Here is a 20,373-nt window from a genome sequence, read left to right on the forward strand (position 1 = left end):
GTATTTGAGTCATTGTGAGAAAACAATTCTATCCCACCAATTTCAGGATCGGGAGAATACATCTCTTGTGCTGTCAGGGAGGCAGTGATGATATGTCAGTTGTTTACTTTTAATTAAACTTTACTTGCTTTCATAAGGAAAGGAAAGTTTGACAAAAAAAGCAAAGCGTTTCTTGATTTGCATATCTTCATTTATATGATTCTGAATGTAGTATCATTCCACTCTCTTGCAAGTCTTACCAACATCTTTGCTATGGATTTGAAATTTATTCTGATATTTTTCTACAGAAAAATTAGACCAATAATTTAGTGTAAGCAAAAAAAAATGAAGAATGGGTTTGAGCTCCTAAAAGTATGTTTTTAGGTCACAAAGAAATTTATGTATATGTGGTCCACACACAGAAGTATACAGTGTTGTGTATTCAAGTAATTTGACATGCAGGAGCATCCAGTGAATTTTCCAGCGTGGAATTGAGTTCAGGTGTAGAATTTAGAGTAGTTACATTGTATATGAAATTAGAATAATTATAATTCCAATTTAACTCTACAGATAAATGAGAATATATTTATATGCAATGTCACATATTGCATTTTTTTAAAGCTCTTGTATTTCTATGTGGCTTTAATCTCTGTTCTAGAACTCTGTTATTGTTCATGAGAGACAGACACCAGCTATTTTATTTGTATTAGCGTAAAATTGAAACTGTCCCCTCTTCCCTGCAGAGAAGGGAGTACACCAGCCAAGAATATGAAACAGTGATATATCAATCTAGATGGGTCAGTGAGTTTAGAACTATTTTACAGTAAAATTTATAGTCTATTCAGGTGTCCATTTGATCTGCTTCCCAACAGAGATAGCAGGTTGGTTTTGGTTTTTTTTTTGGTGGGGAGGGTGTCAGACATTTCTATTGGCTTTTATCTGAGGGAGTGTTTTGAGTATTAGTAAAGAAAAGATTTTTCTTTTTCTGTCTGAAATGGAAATGGAAGTGTGGACATACTTCATTAAAGTTGCTGTAGTAGAAGTTGACTCACCTTCTTGTTTAATGAATGGTTACTATCATGATAAATAAACTCCTATACTGTGATATTCCTGCACATCTCTGACTGCCATTTCACTACCCAGTATTGAGTGAATCTAGATCTAATCTGGAGATTGAACGCTCTAGATACCAGGATCTTTTTTTCTGGCAGAAATTTCCCATAATCTGTGATTTCTAACAGTCCTGATTACTTTGCACAGTTTGGAGGTTGCCAGCCTGACGCGGGCAGATGCTGATCTGGAGGCCAGTCGAACGCAGATCTGTAAGGAAGTGATTGCTGTGATGTTGAAGAACATGGTCTTAAATCACAGCCTCTTTCCTCATGTGGAAAAGAAGATAAGTTCAGTTTTCAAAAGGCAGTTTCTTGCAATGGAGGAAGAGATTCAAGAGGAGTATGAAAGAAAGATGGTGGCCTTAACAGCTGAATGTAATCTGGAAACTAGGAAGACAATGGAGGCTCAATGCCAAAAAGCGCGAGCTGCAAATGAAGAGGCTGAGGAGTTAATGAAGAAAATTAATGAAAAGGTAAATCTGGTTTTAAACCAAGATATTTTGCATGATATGTAGTTTTATGGAGATGTTTTCTCTTTTAGACTAGAACAGCTTAGTTATCCTCCTAGAAGAGTAAAGATCTACAATTAAATGTGTTCAGAAATTCAGATACCATAATCAGGGTAGTTATTATTAAGAAATTGTGTTTAATTCACCAGAAAATGATTTTTTCTCGAGACAATCTGTGACATCTGAAGACAAAGAGTTGTCATTACCCTCTTTGTTTTGGGGTTTTTTTAATAGTCACTTATACTATTGTAAAGTGGTGTATTTTTATTTACTGTATTTTTCTGAGATTTCAGACACTGTGTGAAGTATTTTGCACATTCAGAGCAGAACAAACTTCTGCATGATAACCTTTACAGTCTAGGTAAAAAACTTCCAATATTTATGTTCTGTTTTTGAAGAAAATTAGAATATAAGCAGAACCAAGGGCTGATTTCCCTCTGAAATGAATGAAGGCAAGCAGAACAATCTGTATTTTAGAGCGAGGAGTGGACTTTTCTTGGAAATAGCCTCTTTGTAATAAATAAATAACTGAAGTCAGAGTGAGATTCCTTATAATGCTCCACTCTCCCATGTCTTTTTTTGAGTATATTGGATGCTTACAATAAAACTGATTTCCCCCCACCCTTTATTATTATTGTTAACAACTTCCTGTGGCTTGGAAGGATTCTGGTAAGTTTTGAATATTTCATCTCTGTAAAGCTTAACATGCCAAAATGCCCCAAGTTGATGTTTCATATTTGTTAAGAGGGTGACTTGATGGGAACAAATAGTGCAGTTTGTTACTAGTGTGGCTTTGCTTCTGGATCAAAAGTGGTATTTGCATATCACATACCCATAATTGTTTAGGTCTTTTATGACAATTCATGATTAAAGTTTTGGCACAATAAGGTTTTTTTGCCGAGTGTGACCCATTAAAGGTATTCCAGCATGTTGAGGCTCTCAGGAAGTACTTTGTTTTATCAGGCTGTTGCATAGAGAAAATTAATGGCACAAGGCTAGTGAACCAGTGGAATTTCCCTGATGTTTTCAGGTGGACTTTAAATTGTGACTCTGTGGAGTTTTCCATGCCTGTAGGATATGCCAGTCCTGAACTAGCACCTAGAGGTGTTAGAAACACAAGAGGTGGGAAGAGATACTTGTGGGCACCTTCTTAAGGATGAGTTGAACTGTACTCTGCTGGAGACTTTCTCCTCCTGCTGGATATAGAGGGAGCCTAGACCTCACTGAGATAAGTCCTGCCTTTCTGCCTTTGCAGAGAGAGGGGCCTGACTGAAACTCAATGTGTGAACCCACAGTAAATATACTCTCAACAAAGTCTGATTTGTACTGAAAATCCTGATTAGGAGGAGTTAAGCAAGCAATTAAGGCCAGTCCAGTACCTGTCCTGATCCCTTTACCATATCTTGTCATTGCTGTTGCTGTTGACTGTTCTGTTGGTAGAAGGACCTGGTTTTATACATGCCACAGCACGCAGTGCAGAAGGACATTCTGAGCATGAGGGTTGGCTCAGCCCATTCTCCTGGGCAGCAGGTGTACTGCCAGACACCCAAGGGATGGCACTGGAAAACAACTAGAGCAAGAACTTCCTCCCCTTCTCAGCCAAGACATGGAATTTATATTCCTTTTTGATTAATTATTTGCTGCCTGCAGTGTGTCTCTTGGGGAAGAAGTTGAAGTGCAGAGGGCAGTTCTCCTCAAGATAATTGGTATGAAATTTAGAACAAGACATTGTGACTCTTAGGTAGCTCTGCTGGCATAAGAAGCATTCTTTGCTCAGTGGGACATGTATGTTTTGATTCTATAATGACTTTATGCCATCTGAGATTAAAACTATGAATATGTAAATCTTACTAGAGAGCTAAGAGGAAATATTTCTGGCAAAGAAGCTTTTAAAATAATTGCCATTTAATTCTACTCCATGGTTGTAAATGTAAATCTAAAACAATGCTCTTGGATTAATTTGTAGAAACTGATGGTTAAAGTAGGTCACTAATAATAAAAAACTTCTCAAGATTTTTAGTACAGTAGGGTTTTTCCTAATTTATGTTGTTTTTAAAATTATTATTATTATCATTTAACTGGTATGCGTTATATGAGTCTGAGTCTGTTTAATTTTAATAGGATTTCAGGATTGATGAAACCTAAAAAAATAATTTAATATATAGTCTTTGTGTTGAATTTCATGGCATTTTATATAATTTATGTTATATAAGACTTGTGAATTTTAAAAGGACTTCATTATGCCTTGGAAGTGATATCTGGATTAGAATCTGGCAGCTGTACAGCCCTGCCATCCAAACAGATGAAAACTATGCAAAGTGTACACTGATTCAATATTAGCCTTCACATAAACCTGAAATGACAGTGACTAAAGTATTTATAAAATTTATATGAGCTAGTAGCACTGATACTTTAAAATATGTTGAATTCTGAAAATCACTTCTGATGCATTTATTTCTTTCTTTTCTGCAGCCTGCTATAGAATACAGAAATCTTCTGGACAAACTTCACAGGCTGGAGCAGGACTGCCTGAAGAGGTTCCTTTTTGTGAAGCAGGAGGAATATTTTGCAAAGGCTTATAGAGAGCTGGCTGTTACCCAAAGAAAGGAGCTGCATGCCATCTTTTTTACACAAATAACAAATGCCACTTCAAAGGGAGAACTGAAGGTGGAAGCAGCTAAAACATTAGTGGAAGGTTACTCTAAAGTACAGGTAACAGGATGATATCTCCATTCCTAACCTAAAGACAGAATACAAACCTGCAGTGACTTTTGAGAATTGTTTCAGGATTAATGTTACCACTTTCATAATGAGCTTTTGTAGAAAATAGTTTAAAAAATTATTATGCATTCATTATGCACATCTAGACATCTACACAACTGTATATTCAGATATATTGACATGTTCAAAACCCACTAGGCACCAAATGCTCTTAAATACTTCAGAAGATGTACTGAGCTCCCCAATCTAAATATGTAGATTACTGAAATTGTGGTGTGTCTGAAGTACTATGATTATGTACTTAGAGAGGCTGAGTATCTCCAGGTTCTGTTATCAAGGGGTGCTGATGGAGAGTATGTTCAGGACTTCAGGTTTGCTTTCAGCTATGTTTTAAACCTCTTGCAGTATAGTAGCCTAAGTTATTTCCTCATGGTTTGCTTTTTTTGTTTGGTTGTTTTTTACTCCATTTGTGTTGAAAGTTAGTGGTCTGATTACAAAAGTTCTGGAAATTTTTCTTCTGGCTGCTTCTTGAGGAAGAGTATGATTGTTGTAGACCTGCAGGTTGAGGGGGGAGGTTAAAAAGCAACATCTGGAAAGTAGGTGTCAGAGCATGTAAGGCCCACTCCTAAAACCTGATGCACAACCTGGTATACAAAAGCTACACATGGGCCCCTGGCAGAGGGAGATGCAGCAACCACTTTGTGCAGAAGATAGTTAAGCAGCTAGGTCAAAGAGGTAGAGCAAGTGAAAAAAGGTTTGACTGTGTTTTGTCTGCTCAGACATGGGTCAGGTAACTAGCAGACCTTGTCCTGGTTATTTATGCTAGCAGAATGTCTGCTATAGTGCATTGTGTGCCTAACTCTGGTCTCTGCCCAGACCTGTCTGTAGGTATTTAAACCCTTCCTGTTTGCCACTGTTGGAAGGGGGAACTTCTAAGCCAGCCTGTGTGCAGCGGGCTGTACTCTACATGCATGGAAGAGTTGGCTTTGAAGCCAACTTATAGACATCTTTGAAGATGTGACCTTTTATGTAATCATAAAGTACATTGTAAAGAACAGTTCTGCTAACACTGGTAGGGTTGCATGTGTGGATTGTGAATATCTGATCAAATGACCTGTTAACTCAGGGCACTTAGGACATGCACCAGCTGTTCAGGAAAGTACACACAGTATTGAGGTTATCAGGCCAAAAGCTCTGAACTTTTTTTTTTCTTTTTTCTTTTTTTTTTTTTTTTTTTTTTTTTTTTTTTGTTGAAATAACCATAATCATTTCTTGTGATCATTAGAGTTAAATTGATACAAGCTTATTATTTTACACTTGTAGGAATTTTTAAACCTTGCCCTATGAAGGAACAAATCTGCTCTGATACTCACGTTGTTAGCCAAAATTAGCATTACATCTAATTAAATGCTCACATTTGTTCATATTCTTTCCTGTAGGGTGACATTGAAGAGCTAATGGACTTTTTGCAAGCCTGCAAGAAATATCATCTGAGTAGAAGATTTTCTTACAGAGAATATCTTATAAGTAAGATACAGTCAAGGGATTCTCGTGTCTCTGCTCTTATAAATGCTGCAGCAGCCCAGATATCGAGTCTCATTAACAAGACAGAAAGGTAAAGAACTCAACTGTTTCCTTGTCAGCCATTTGACTGTGTTATCTCGCAGACAACAGACTCTTCAAAAGTCTTTTTTTCTGTGTTACCTAGCAGGAGGGTTGCATAAAATGTTATCTTTTAGTTGATTCTAAGAAAATATTTTGTAACTGATTGCCTTTGTTAGTTAAATCCCAGCAGGTGCTAAGGTGAGGTTTTGTTGTCTGTGTCTGCTTTGTCCAGCACAGAGATTAATTGCTGGAAACATATGTAGTACCTGGTTGTAATTCTGAGTTCAGTGGGAACCAGACTCATGTAAGATTCTCAGTGTCTTTATACATCCATTATTTGTGTAAATACTTGTCAGTCATGTGAAAACACATGCCAGAGTCCAGTGCAATATGTACTAGTGAAGACCATTTGTCTACATGCTTCATACACAAATATCTGGATTTAATGGAAAAGAACAACTTTGATTCACTTTTGATTGACTATGTTTGAGGAGCTGGACACACAGTTTCTCTTTTTGAGCTGGAAATCATTAATATTTTCTAAAGAAAATAGATGAAGTTTATAAATAATTTAACTGGAGGATTTTGACTAGCAGAGAATACACCTGTTGCAAAAAATTAAAAGGTAGATGTCAGGGAAGTAAAAAGTAGACCTGGAAATGTACTGTTGTAATACACACATTTAATTTGTTTGGGATATCATACCAGACCCAGGCTGACTGAGTACTCTGTGATGGGATACTCAGAATCAAGGTAGAGAGGTAGAAAATGGTGACCCAGCGGAGACACAGAGACATAGTTATTTAGAATTGTGTGGCTGTGAGGAGCACTGAGGGAGGCATTGTGCTGCCACACTGAGAACTGTGTTAGTTTGGCATATGGAGAGATTAGTGAGGAGCTTGCAGGACAGCAAAATATGTCAGTGTACAGATAAACAACCTAGCACTGCTGCTGTTGGTCCTGTGCATGAAGCTTTATTTGTGTATTTGAGATGTCTGAATTTATGTCAGTCACTGACTATATGTGAAATATGCATTAAGAGAACTAGATGGACACTGATCTTTATGGTGTGTTTTTTCTTCCATAATGTCAATTTAATTTAAAAGTAATATATTATTAGGAAGCAGGAAGTCTGTTAAAAACTATCAAAGATTGCATCTGTTGATGTGACAAAATAATTTATCAGGGTGTTTAAGTATCTTTTCCTTGCTTTTCTTTTTGTTTGTCCTGTGTTCTGCCTCATTGGAATCATACTCTAAGTTTAGCTTGAATCACCCTGAGTTTAGCCCCCAGATTCATTGGTTGGAGAGAGCTTCTTCCAGTTGTCTTGCCCTGTTTTGCTAAGTCTGCAGCTGTGTGGCTCAAAGACAGATGTCCTGGAATAGGAAATATAGTCCAGACATGTGTTTCACAGAGTTCCCTTCCTTCAGTTCATGCCTCTCTTTGGAATTATAAGGTCTGAAATGTTTTCTCTGATTATGTGTTTCTCTCTATGTGAAAAGCCTTTGTGAGAACCTCACTGTGTGACCATTGCAGTGAACAAATGGGACTTCTTGAGCTGGAAAAATTGGTTTCACCCCTTGTTTAATGCCTATTATTGCACCTAACAGTCACAAAACAAATCAACTATTAAACAGAAAGGAAAGGCATAGTGTTAGTTAATCAAAGACCTCATGGATCTCATCCCCAAAATGAATTAAATGTATTAAAAAACCTTCCAAAACCCCCCAGACTTCCAAAAGCAGCAAGTATTATTACCAAGATGAAAAATTAATTTTTCTAGCACTCTTCTATAAAACTTTCAGAGTATGCATTGGCTGGTTGTCTGTGGACAAAGGACACGTGCCAATAGTTGGAGATGTCATTTGGAGAGCAGCAATCCCATGTGGCTTTCTGGGCTTAGAACTAGTTATTTTCCTGTAACTTCCCACACCTGCTGCTGCAGTAATTCCTCTCAGACAAATGTTGGCCAAACTCTAATAATTCATTCTTTAGCTGGTGTGATTATAAAACTCCAGAATGTAGTACCTCAGTTTATATTCTACGGTTTTATTTTCTACAGGCAAACTGAAATAGCCTTGTATAACTCATGAGAAATTCATAATTACATAACATAGGCTTGTATTTCAGTCTCTAACTCGAAAGTGATTTTGGGAATGTTTACAAATTGAAGCACTAAAATTTGAGCAGCAAGAGCAGTCTGGTCTGAATAGTACTTTAAATTTGTAACCATAGTATCCTTTTATTTTTCACTTTACCATTGAATCTGCTTGCTCAATATAGATACAGCTCTGTCTTAATCTATTTTGTCCCTCTTTATAATAGAGTGCCTTAAACTTATTGTTTTAAATGGAATTCTAAAATACAAAACTTAAATGGAGAAGAGAGAAGATATAGATTAGATATACCACAGATAAATGCAGTGATAAACCAGCAGATAAATATTGAGGGGAGAAGTCTTTTTAAAATGAAGCTTTATTAGTATGTTTAAAATTTATCAAATAGGAAGGCAATTTCAAATTAATGTGAAAAGGATTCTGTGTGGCTAGAAATGAGTGTTATAAAAACAAAAATAAAACCAAATCAGTTCTAGGGAGGGCTGTGAACATTTTAAATGAAATAGAGCAGCCAGAGTTTTCATGTTGTATTTAAATAAAGTGTCCCATTTGTCTGGACTAGTATTTCAGGACTCACTGTCTTTTGAAAATCAAGTCTGGACTGCAGTGCCAAAAAGCAGGAAAGGAGAATTTAAAATATAATCTGTAATCATGAACTTGAGGGATGGCTACATAGGCTCTTTATGTTTTTTCTTAAAGAATAATGTGCAAAAGGGCAATACTTGAGGCAGTGTTTATCTTGGATATCAACAGAGGTGCAAGGTTCTTGATGGTTTTAAACTATAACATTGGTAAAACACTGTTTTTCTTTTGCCAGTATCTTCTTGTTCACAATAAGTATCTTTCCTCTTCAGTCTCTTAAAAGTGGAATTCAGTTCTTCTGACTCATTAGATACAAACAGTTGCAAGTTCATTTATTAATTTCTCCCAAAACTTAATTTTTTTAAGACCTCAAGGATTTCCTGTGTATTGTGTTTCTAAAGTTGTCAAACGATTAAAGCACCTTATGCTGCTCTCATTCTTACTAATAATCACCACTTATATGGACCTTGTCCATAGAGAGTAGTTTTCCAGCTATGTCTTGGCTTGACATTTGTGGAAGTCAGCAGTAATGCATCAGTATGAAGTTTTCTAATAATCTCTTAAAACCTTTTCTGCTTGTAGCACTCTGCTATGTAGGGAGGGCATTTATTGCCCTGAATTATTTATATGAATTGTGATCTGGACAACAGCAAGATGCCAATTCAGCAGGTGAAATCCTGATGTAGCTGGAGTAGCATGGACAGTCATGCAGGTTCTCTCTCTGTAGGTTCTCTCTAGTGATGTGATTTGGCCTCCATGTACATTCAGGCCTGTACAGCTTTTCTGCTTCGTATGGATCTCCCTTTTGCTTTAGTGATACTTATGTTCCTTTTCTAGCTTCCATGAAACAATTTTCCTTGGCTGGGGTCCAGCATTCTGGAACATTGGTTCCCTGTAACATCAAAGTCCTGCTTTTCACTTCAGTACTCTCACTCTGTATTTGCTCCTTAATTTGTTGACTTTCATTCAATACAGAGGAGTCAAGGTCTCTCTCTGACTGACCTGTGATACTGCTGCTGTTGGCTACACACTTCACCTCTGTACTTTGCTTGGTGCTCACTGCCTTTGGGAGGATTTCCCTTTAAACATCCTTGGCATTACCACAGCATTCTCCTTCATTAAAATTCTTTGTTCAAAGATATGTACCTGCACATTCCTTCAGTGATTAAATTTCCAGTATGCTGAGACCAGGCAGTTTTATCACACAGTCTATACTGTCTCATTACCTTTCTCCTCTCCTTTTATTTTGCATTTCTGTTTGGAGTCCTTTGAGACTAGGACATCTTTTATTCCTAGTACTGTAATTGTTTTTATATTGTATTTTTATGAAACCAGAAATGAAGGTATCTTGCCAGGATTGAGCCTTTTAGGAATTACCATAACACCCATTAATATAAGCTGGCACGTAAACAGACCTAGGCTTCTGTGATTGGATACTGCATCACTGCAGTTTTAGCTGTGGACATACTGGATCTCTCAATAAACCAACTGAAACACTGTAGACCTTTTATAATCCTAAAAATAGGTAGCTATATATCATCTTCCTATCATTCTGGGTTGCATGACTTTTCTTAAACTTTCATTTGCTGTGTGGTTCCAGCACATCTATCTTTTTCTATTGCAGACTCTTTTCAGTGCTCTGGACAGGGATTTTAATTGGATGTAGCAAGCCTGGGTTTATTTCCTCAGTACAGAAAAAGATGAAGATGTTAAAAATTATATCTTGGTTATTATCTTTCCTCATTTTCTCACCATAATTAGTTACCTTTATTCACATATCTTTTGTCTTGGGTTCAGTCAGAAAGGAGGGGGAGGACTTAGAGTTACCAAAAAACAAAAACTTGGTGCTGTTAGGGAGGTTTTGACATAACACTGAATTTTAAGATTGATTAGTTTCAAGGCAGAAATTACCTGGCCAAGAATGATGCCTGGTGGATTACTTTCAAAATACTGAAAGGTATTTTAATCCCCTTTGCAGATTAAAGAAATGCAACAGATAGACTTTGAAAAAGCTCTGCAAAAGGAGGATTTGTTTTGTTGCCATAACTGTGATAAAGCACGTCTGAGTTTCTATCCAGCACATACATTATACAGGAGTGATGTTTTATGGCTTGCTCAGATAGTTGTGGATGCTTGAGCAGAAGATGGGGAAGTGTGAATTATGGGTTCTGGCCACCCTGGTTACAGTGCAGTGGGTGCAAAGAAGCTGATTTGGTAATCTTCTGCTTTATTTTAGCACTTATTTTGAGGATTTTGGTTGGAATTAAGTTGTCACAGTAACAAAAAATCCTAATAAATCAAAATAAGACTCTCCTTTCTGGAGAAGGGCTTGCTGACCACATTTAGATACAACTTTAATTTAGGAATTGGGCCAGGTATCACACTGGAATGAAACCTTGAAAGCCCTGGAGTCATCTGAGTCCTGACTCTGTAATCTTTGAGGAAATGGGGACTGGATAGGTAAATTAGAAGGTATCTGTGTAACATCCAAATTCAGGTCAGGAATTGGTGCTTTCAATTCAAAGTTTCGTGTTGACCTTTTCAACACCACATTTTGTAAGTCCACTGTGCTTAATAGAAATTATAACTCACAAATGTCCAATGGCCCAGTCTGAATTAAAATGTTCTTTTATTCTTCTGTTGAATAAGAAAGATTTGGGGAACTTGTAGTGTAAATGTAATAGGAGGTAAGTCCTGAAATTCAATTTGAGTTGGTGGAGATGGAGCTTTTTTAACTGTTGCAGCCACTGTTGAGATCTTGTTTTCTCTTTGACATTAAATGCTGTAGCAACTGGAGGTAGACCATAGTATTGAACTTCCACTTGAAGCACTGTGGGCTTATGACTGATAATTTGCTGTTTCAGATCATTGAATTTTGCTATTATTTTGAAATTTTTATAAATATTCTGATGTAAAATTAGTAGAAAGTATGAATATAAGTATTTTATGGATATGATTGCTTAGTCTATTAAAAATAATATTTCTTTTTACTTGATTACATACTTTAAAGAGAGATTTGTTTTAATAAGGAGAAGGAGTTGTAAAAGACATAAAATGGCATTTCAGGAGCATTAAATGAAAAAAATTAAATATGCATAATATATAAGGTTTAAAATGTCTCATTTGAATATCACATTACAAACTGATGTGTAATTGGTTTTGCACTTGCCTGTCCTTCCCATCTGTCCTTTCTGTCTATCCTTCCTGTCTGTCCATCCTTCTTCTTGTTTCTTTTTATACACCTTCACAAACTGTCTCAATTCTGTGCTCATTTCTGAGATTGTCTTCTGATTATCCCCTTCCTTGTTTGATTCTCCTGAGTATCACTGCTAAAGAAACAAAGATCATTCTTTGTGTCTATTTTGCTGAGCCTTTTTATGGTGCTAATTGCCTCATATATCCTTTTGCTCTTAAGAATTTGGGATAACTGTTATTACAGAGCAGGTCATCTACCTGAAAGTCACTTGGGAATCCTGCTGGACCGAGCTGAGGCTGAAATTAATTCTGTTAAACAGAAATTTGATCATGATTTAAAACAAGAAAAGCAGAAGCTTTGCCAGAAACTCATTACCAAGCGAAGGCGGGAAATGCTGCAAAAGGTAATTATTTTCAATGTTTTTATTTTTATAGGGCTTATCATGAATTAGAAATTGAATTAATTGAAAAATAAGATGTAGTTCTTACAGCAGGGGTCAGCACTGCCAGTAGCATGGTTTAAAATAAATGCCAGTTGGTTTTATCTGTACCACCATATTCTGTATTATTCATGCAGTAATGCTTAGCTGTCAAACCACATGATGATGGATTTGTTTAGGTGTTAGCTCTTTTATCCAGCAACAGTCCATATTATCATAGCCTTTGTATCTAACAATAGTCAGAGTTATCACAGACCTCCTAGGTGCTCACAAAGCCAATCTGTTGAGGGCTAGGTGAGCCTCTGGACACTGAAAAGCAGTTTCAAGAACATGGAAAAGCAAAAGTATGAAATTTTGCATTGCTATGAAATTCATACTTGAGGAGCTAGAATTCAAGACGTTCTTTTTTCTTAACTTTCTTCCTCCTTTTGGTAAATGAATCAGCAGAAAGAGCATCAAAAGGAGCAGCTGTCACTTGGAGACCCCTTCAAAACTACTGATGAGATCTCTCACTACCTGAGACACTGGAAAACTCTTCTGAGTGATCACACCATTGAATTTGAAGAACTTACTGAAAAGCTTGACAATGAGGCCAGCGAAGAGCTGAAGGAGCTTCTCTTTAGCCTAGCAGAGAAAGCCATTGAAGAGCTTAAACGTGTTCAGTGTGGAGTGGTTGTGCAAGAGCTGGTCAAGCTCAATGTGCCAAAGTTGTTCCTGCTGGAAGCTGTGGAGGAGCACAAAAAAGAGATGGTGGTTAAACATGCACAGCTTGAAAGGGAAGAACATGACAAGATCATGGCTGCTGAAGAGCTGCTTCAGCTCACCAGGCAGAGGCTAAGCCAAGAGCTGGAAAAAGGCATCTCAGAACAAAAGAAAATAAGGAGCTGGGAACAGTCAATATTCATGCAAGTATCTCTCTGCACTCTTTTCTTACTTACTATGGCAAGTAGAATAGAACTGGGAGTTTTCACACCTGTCCACTTGTAATTCCTAATGATCAGTTCTCTGTTGGGCACTTAGGAATTGATTTTTTTTTTTTCAAAGTGCTCAGCCCATGCAGTACCAGTGGGTGAACGCTGCAGTGGAAATCCTAGGAAGCAGTAGTCTTGAAGCTAAAAATGTGGAATAAAGGTTTTATACTTCCGTTCATTCCATGGGAGGTATCACTTAGACATCTTTCATTGTTATTCTCAGTCTGTTCTTTGAGTTCCCACACTTTGGAAATGCCAATTAGCATGTCAGACCTAATTGGCCCCAAGTCTACGTTGAATATATTCCTTCTAGCCACAAGTCAAACCTTACTCATCAGGTTTGGTTTAAGCTTTGGCACAGAGTACACAGTGCAGTGTCTGCCTGTCCAGCTCATTGCTCCATGTGTCAGACTGGGCTGCCCTGGGCTGTGGACAGTGTGTCCCTGGCACTGAGCCCTGAGCCAGACAGGCATCATGGCACAGGCAGTGCTGCAGAGAGGAGTTCTGGCCCCTTGTTAGGAAATTAGGGCCATTGCTGCCTGCTACAGTGGGACCCTGGGGAGGTGGGAAAGCAGGTGGTGGCCTTGCCATAGCTGGGAGACCTTGCACAGGGAGAGCCCATGGCTGTGGCCAGGAGTGGTTGTGCCTCTCACAGTGGGCAGCAAGGTCCCTGGGAGATCAGGGAATGTTGGTGAGCATTTCTTGTTAGCTTTCAAGTACATTTATGTCTGGTTGTTTGATTGCCTGAATATTTGCAGTAGTACATTTCCTATACAATGTCTATTTAATAAGAGACATTGTTAGAGACATGGGAACATGAAAAAATAAAATTGCAGCTTTAGGGGAAGCAGCTGGAACAGGCAAACCTATAATAAGCTGTGTGGCTCTGAAGAAAATGTACCAGGCATAAGAGATTGAACAGGGAGGGAGAAAAAAAAAGGAAAAAAAAGACACTGGTAAAAGTTTCTCCTTCATATCTCTTCTTTAAAGCAAAATAGATTTGTATGGGCAGTTTTATCCAGAGAGAATAAGTTTTCCTGCCACATGTTGTAAAACCATGTAACAGGAATATAAAAAGAAACTTTACCCATTGCATTTGCTCTGCTAAAGAAGAAAATTCTATTTTTTCCCATTGTTTTGGTTCTAATTTCAAGGGCTTTGTATTTTATTCAGCATTTTAAATACTCTTCTGTGAGTCATTTATATGCATTTTCTAGCTTGTCTTAACTATCTCTTGCTTACATTGCCAAGAGCAGACCTGCAGGAATATGGAGGTAGATTGTATGACCCAGCAGGACTTTACTGTTTCTGTCTTAATATCCGTAATAACTCTGTTCCAACCTGCAGTGTGCCTGTCATATTTGTTAGATGCTGTCTTTATTTGAAGCAGCAGTAATCTGTTTGGGGTTTTTTTTCAGTAAAATGCAGGAAAATATGTGCAGAAAATGCAACAAAAACTGTCCTACCAACAGCCCCTTAAAATCTGTCACGGTTTTTCCAGTCCATTGTCTGTCAGTTATGGTATTTTGATGACAGATGCCAGCTCTCATGTTTATGTTCTCATCTGCTGTCTAGCTTTCAAAAAGCATTATTTTGAATGATAGCTTTTCATTTTTGTTGCTTATTAAAGAGACCATGGGTTAGTCCAAAATATTTGTGAAGATTGTTAATGTTTACAGTCCTTTTTAAATATAGACATACAGCAAAACTCTATTTGCTGTATTTTATTTCATACCTCTCTCTATATATCTATGTATGCGGATTTATGGCATGGTTTTTCTTCCATAAGTCTAAAACAAGATGAGAAATTGTTAAGTATGCTATAAATGATCTGGAGTAGTTTGCAGTAGTCTTGTCTTAAAGTAAACAACTTTTTGAAGGGAAAAACCTCATGCATTAGAAGTTTTTAGCTGTTCTTTGCTGATTCAGTAGAGAGAAAAAAGGATTTCTAAACACAGATATTTTAGTGAATTGATGAGGCAGTGTAGGTCTGGTACACATTAAATAAAAGTATCAGTACTAATGAAACATGCAGCATATCATTTTTAATGAAAAGTCCTCTTTGAAAAACATGCTGCTCATATTTTAAATACAAACATTTTTTGTGGAATAAAAGAAATTTCCAAACAAATAAAAGTATGTTATTTTTTGTGAAATATTCTTAAGGAAATAAGATACACAAGGTGAGAAGATGAGTGTAGTCTATGGTTAATCAGAACTGAGCATGCTTTGTTTTTAAGTCAACTTCAGCTTGACTTGATAATCAGTTCCTTAGAGATCTGTATTGAGAACCTTATTTCTGCAAAATGGGAACTTTGATTAATTCAAATTGTTCTTAAAATATATTGCTTTTTTCAGACTGCAAAGTGCCTTTTTACAATTAACAGCTGGAGCCATTGTTATCTGTGGATCGAAGAGATGGCATATGCATTTATAATAGAGAGAAATTTTATTTTATTTTTTCTTTCTCAGTAGCTGTGGCTGCTAAGTGCTGGGAAACAGCACAGGGAGGCTTTATGGGAAGCTTTTATCTTGATTTCAGCTGAAGTTCAGGGATTGTATTGTCTGAAGAGGTGGAAGATTCTATGCATAGGAAATGTACTAAAAATATTAATTTATTTTTAAAATATTCAAAAGCTGTTTTCCTTTGAAAATGAAGTTTCACAGTCCAGGAAGCTCTGTATGCAGAATTTAAGGTAACCTCAAAAGTATTTTGTACAGTTCATTGCTGTGTGTGGAATCACTAACTGATAGATGAAATAGACCAAAAAAGGATGATCACTGCTTAGTAAAGTGTTTGTATGCATGTCTCTTACATTTTATGCAATATTGCCTAAATCACTAAACAGCAAATGGCTCTTGTGTTTTTTTAACAGGCAACTTCTAAGTTTACCCCTCTCACTCTCCGAAGAGGAGTTGCTTAGAATGAGGCAAGAGTTGCACTGCTGCTTCTCCCAGGTGGACAGCAGCTTGGCTTGGCCCAAGATAAGAGCAAGAACCTTGCTTCAGTCTTTTGAAGTGGAGCAGAGGGACACTGAGGTGCTGAAAGTTGAGCAGAATTTAGCAATGAGCAGTGAACAGGTGGGAGCAGCCTGGGATCTGTGTGGGGATGTGGGAGGGGATCCTGGGGGTACCTGTGGCTGCTGGTGTTGGCTGCAGATCTGGGTCTGTAGCTTCTTCATAGGTGCAACAGCAGTGTACACTTTTCCTGTCTGCATGGACCACTGGACTTAAAGATACTGTTTGGGCAGCAGTTGGATAAATAGGTGTTTTTCACATACATCTGTGTATTTCTGTTGCTTTCGTGAAAATTATGGGAATTTCTGAACAAGTCGCTTCTACATTATTTTGTCTGTTTACAAAAATAAAGTTCTTGAGTTAGATACCTTTTCTTGGCAAGAAATTTGGCATGATTTATGTTTTCTGTTTCCAAAAGATTTAAGTGTATGCAGACAGTTTGGGGTATTTCCCCACATCTAAATATATAGAAGATGAGGCATACTCAAAGTTAGAGAAATATTTCCAACAAGAAGTCTATCTGCCTATTGAATCTAGTACTTTATAAAGAACCCTGTGAGGGGTGTTTAATTCTTTCAGTAAAGTATAAAAGCTTTGGTATTATAAATTGTTTTCAGTTCTTATAAAGTATGGGGGTCAAAAATGTTTCCTGTATTAGTTGTGTGTGATGCCATCTTAAAAAGGAGGACTTGCCCTTGCTTTGTTTTGATTCAATTATGTTTTCTAAACATGTAAACTATGCTGGGTTAATTGTGCTAAGAATTAGCCTAGTTCAAAGCCTTAATAGTTTCTAAAGTACTAAAGGAGGGAAATGACTTTGCAAAACCTTACAGTTGAACAGATGTTATCATTTCCCCAAGAGTACATATACTTAGTTGGTATTCTTGTAAAGAAATAGAAAGGTCAGGAGTAATTTGATTACATGGAACGGTGCTTCTTAATATTATCATGGTTCATTTGTGATTCACAGACTGTGTGTTGAAAACAATGTAGATCTTAAATTAATATTCTTTGTTCATTTTTAACTGAGCTGAGGAGACAACGTATCAGTTAAAATCTTCTCTTATTATCACTGCTAAAGCTTGTTTAAAATCAAATTTATATGCTATGAGTTTTCATGGAAAGAATGAATATAATTCTACTTGAAAATTTTTTTTTAAATTCTAATTTTTTCTGAATGTCCAAAATGAATGTTCTGAATGAATAGGCAGCACCTTCATTTCAGATGAACTTTCTCAGTGAAAGTCATATTTTCCAAGTTTTTGATTATTTGGTGGATGTGCCAATAATACCAAGTAATAATTTTAACATTAGCATCCTCATATACCTCTTACAAATAAAGCATTTGTGCTCATCTTGTTACAGCAGCATTCTAAAATGGGGAAAACAGGATCCAGGAATAAACATAAGTTAGATATTCTGAAGAAATCTTTACAGGACAAAATTTTAATTTATGAAGACTCAGTGAAAGGTGAAAATTTGAATAGGGTAAGTACAATCTTTTCTGGACTGAGGTCAATACCTAGATCTTTAGTAATTAAAGATTGACAGCATTCTATCAATGTGAATAAGAACCAGAGAAAAAAGGTGTAAGGTAAAGTGGCATGATGCATCTCCCTACTATTGCCTGCCTTTATCAAGATGCTGCATTTCACACTTAATAGTTTTTGCTTTGTTTTAACTTTTGCATCTTAGTTACAGATCTGGTTTCATGTCTCACCCCTTTTTCTTCCAGTGGTTCTGGGGCTTCGTGTGTGCAAGTTTGCAAGGCTGCTCTAGATCCTGTGGTTTTCTAGGAAGGCTTTCAAACATGGAAGGTGCTTCAATGCATGCTTCAGCTGAGCAGCAGTTAGTTCCTGGACATCTGCTAATGCTGCTGAAAGTCCAAAAATGGATTCTTAGATCCCAAAGCTTTTTGGGTAGGGTATGAGTTTATTTGTACAGAGTTAATTGAAAGGAAGTCTTAATTCTGGTGGGTACCTTTTAAAACCACACAGCCCCAATCTAAAGTTAATCCTTGAGAAATGAGTCGACCTTAATATGGGATTGGAAGGCTTTTTGCTTCCTTGCTAGTAGATGTTCCAAGAGATCTTTCACATGTGTATGATATGGATAATATTAGTCTTGCATGTCAGGAGGACATTGCAGTGATAAGCTTGTTAAACACAGGTGGTGCACAGCTGTAGAAACTATGCATGACAAGCAGGTGTCATTGGTAATTAAAATTGGTAGATTAAAAAATAGTTTCAAAAGTGATTACAAGATCAGTTTTTGTACCAATTGGGACAAAAAGCTGTTTTTATACCTATTTCTTAGCTTTTTATACCTCTGTCCTGAAAAATGAAAAATACTGGGTCAATGTGTTAATTCAGAAATTTTTTCACTTTTATGTGAGACCAACACATTGTTTGATTTGGTTGCAGGTGCTAAAAGCAAATGTTTATCTAGTCTAGCACCCAATCTTTGAAAGTGAGAGCAGGTGCTTGGGCAAGACTGCAACAAGAAGGCAAGTGTGTTCTAGCACTCTTCACAAGTTTGATAACTGTGGTCTGAGAATGTTCTAATCCTCAGATTAGAGGCATTTAACAGAGGCATTGAAATTTTAACTTCAATACCTAATGCCCTGATTTTCGAAATTTAGGTGGTTTTGGTACTCTTCCTTGAATGTACATCAGATTATAGGCTAAGTTTTAGAGGCAAAAAAGTACTGAATACTTGTTTAGTAAATGTAAGGCAGCAAATGCTGTCTTACATTTTTATTAGAATCTTGTTTTTAAATTGGAAATTTAGCTTCTCTAAACCTCCTTGCTCCAGTTTTATATGCGCCATCTGGCGTAACTGTTGTTGTTCTCATTGTATGGCTGGTTTCAGAGCTGGCAAGTGTCAGAAGGAGACTGATGTGGCTGGGGGTAGACAGCAATACCAGTTGAGTGATGAAGCATTTTGTTTGTTTAAGAGGAGTTCATTTGCTGTGTAATGTTGAAGGTGTTTCACCACCCTCATTGTAAAATACTGTGAAATATTTCTTCCTATTTTAAAAGATGTATATTAATTTTATACTAATTTAAAGTATGCATTATGTTTAAAAGATTAAATATTTCTAACTGTTCTAAAACACCAAGTAGTTGAGTTGGAGCTCTCAGGGCTGCATATGCTTTCTCTATCTGTGTCTTTTTTCTCTCACAATCCATCTCTCTGGGCCCACATGAATAGTACAGGGAGAGAGAAAAAAAAATAACTGGTAATTGTTTACTGTAGTCTTTTGAAGATTCAGCTGCCTAAATGTTAGATATGCAGTGGAGCCATTGGTGTCTGACCTAGACATCCACTTTACATGTCAGTGGAAATCCATATTTTAGGATCTGCAACCTACTGAGAAGTGTCTTTTCTTTGAGTGTGAAGGGAGCTTAGAGTGACAAGCTGAAAGGGAAGCACCTAAAGAAGGTAATGGCAGCTGGCTGCTGTAGACACTGTCCCTCAGAAGAACAGTCACAGTGCAGTGTCCTTGGCTCTCAGTGTCAGTGGTACAGCATGGAGAGCTCATGCATTGGATCCTGTGCCTGCACGTGCTGCACTTGCCTTTCACCCTTCAGTAGTTCCCATGGATGTTCCATCAAATGTGTGGCAGCAACACTGTTATTGAGTTATACTTTGATTTTATGCTGTTTGATGTTGATCCAGTCCAGTTCTAATCTTATTTGAAATCCATTGCCAATAGACTTTTGACTTACAGTTTAACTCTGTTTTATATAAGAAGATCTTTTGTTATTTGCTCAAAGAATGGTTGAATGTCATCAGTCAGCATTAACTGACACTTGCCAATTTGAAAAGAAATACAGTCTTTCTGTAAGTTCCATGTTTTTTCTAAGCAAAAGGACATATTTTCTTTCCATTTAACCATTGATTTATTTGTGTTTCTAGCTTTTAATTTTATTATAATAAAAATTATATTGACCCTCTGTTTTGGGTTAGCATTTAATATTTCAGTTTTGACTACCTGAAAAGAAAGCCTGATCTCTTTAAAGTATTTGACTGTACTGAAGGTTTTTTTGATTACAGTACAAAATTGGAATTGAAGGTTAAAAGCACTTCTTGAAACAGTGTATTACATTTTAAGATAACAG

General features: G+C 36.9%; 1 protein-coding gene across 4 annotated transcripts in view; it reads left to right on the top strand.

Moving 5' to 3' along the window:
• The window catches only part of EVC2 (EvC ciliary complex subunit 2), a 60,705-nt gene that overhangs the window by 31,254 nt on the left and 9,078 nt on the right, over positions 1–20,373 (top strand). For 2 of the 4 annotated variants that reach the window (XM_030947114.1, XM_030947117.1), the window contains exons 10-16: positions 1,240–1,564; positions 4,073–4,312; positions 5,761–5,936; positions 12,065–12,224; positions 12,705–13,165; positions 16,108–16,312; positions 17,615–17,737. In XM_030947114.1, coding sequence (XP_030802974.1) covers positions 1,240–1,564; positions 4,073–4,312; positions 5,761–5,936; positions 12,065–12,224; positions 12,705–13,165; positions 16,108–16,312; positions 17,615–17,737 — 1,690 coding nt within the window. Of the gene's footprint in view, positions 1–1,239; positions 1,565–4,072; positions 4,313–5,760; positions 5,937–12,040; positions 12,225–12,704; positions 13,166–16,107; positions 16,313–17,614; positions 17,738–20,373 lie in introns of all 4 variants that reach the window. The other 2 variants (XM_030947116.1, XM_030947118.1) reach the window with 2 other exon arrangements.

The sequence above is a fragment of the Camarhynchus parvulus genome, chromosome 4 (assembly GCF_901933205.1).
Source record: "Camarhynchus parvulus chromosome 4, STF_HiC, whole genome shotgun sequence".
Classification (NCBI taxonomy): domain Eukaryota; kingdom Metazoa; phylum Chordata; class Aves; order Passeriformes; family Thraupidae; genus Camarhynchus; species Camarhynchus parvulus.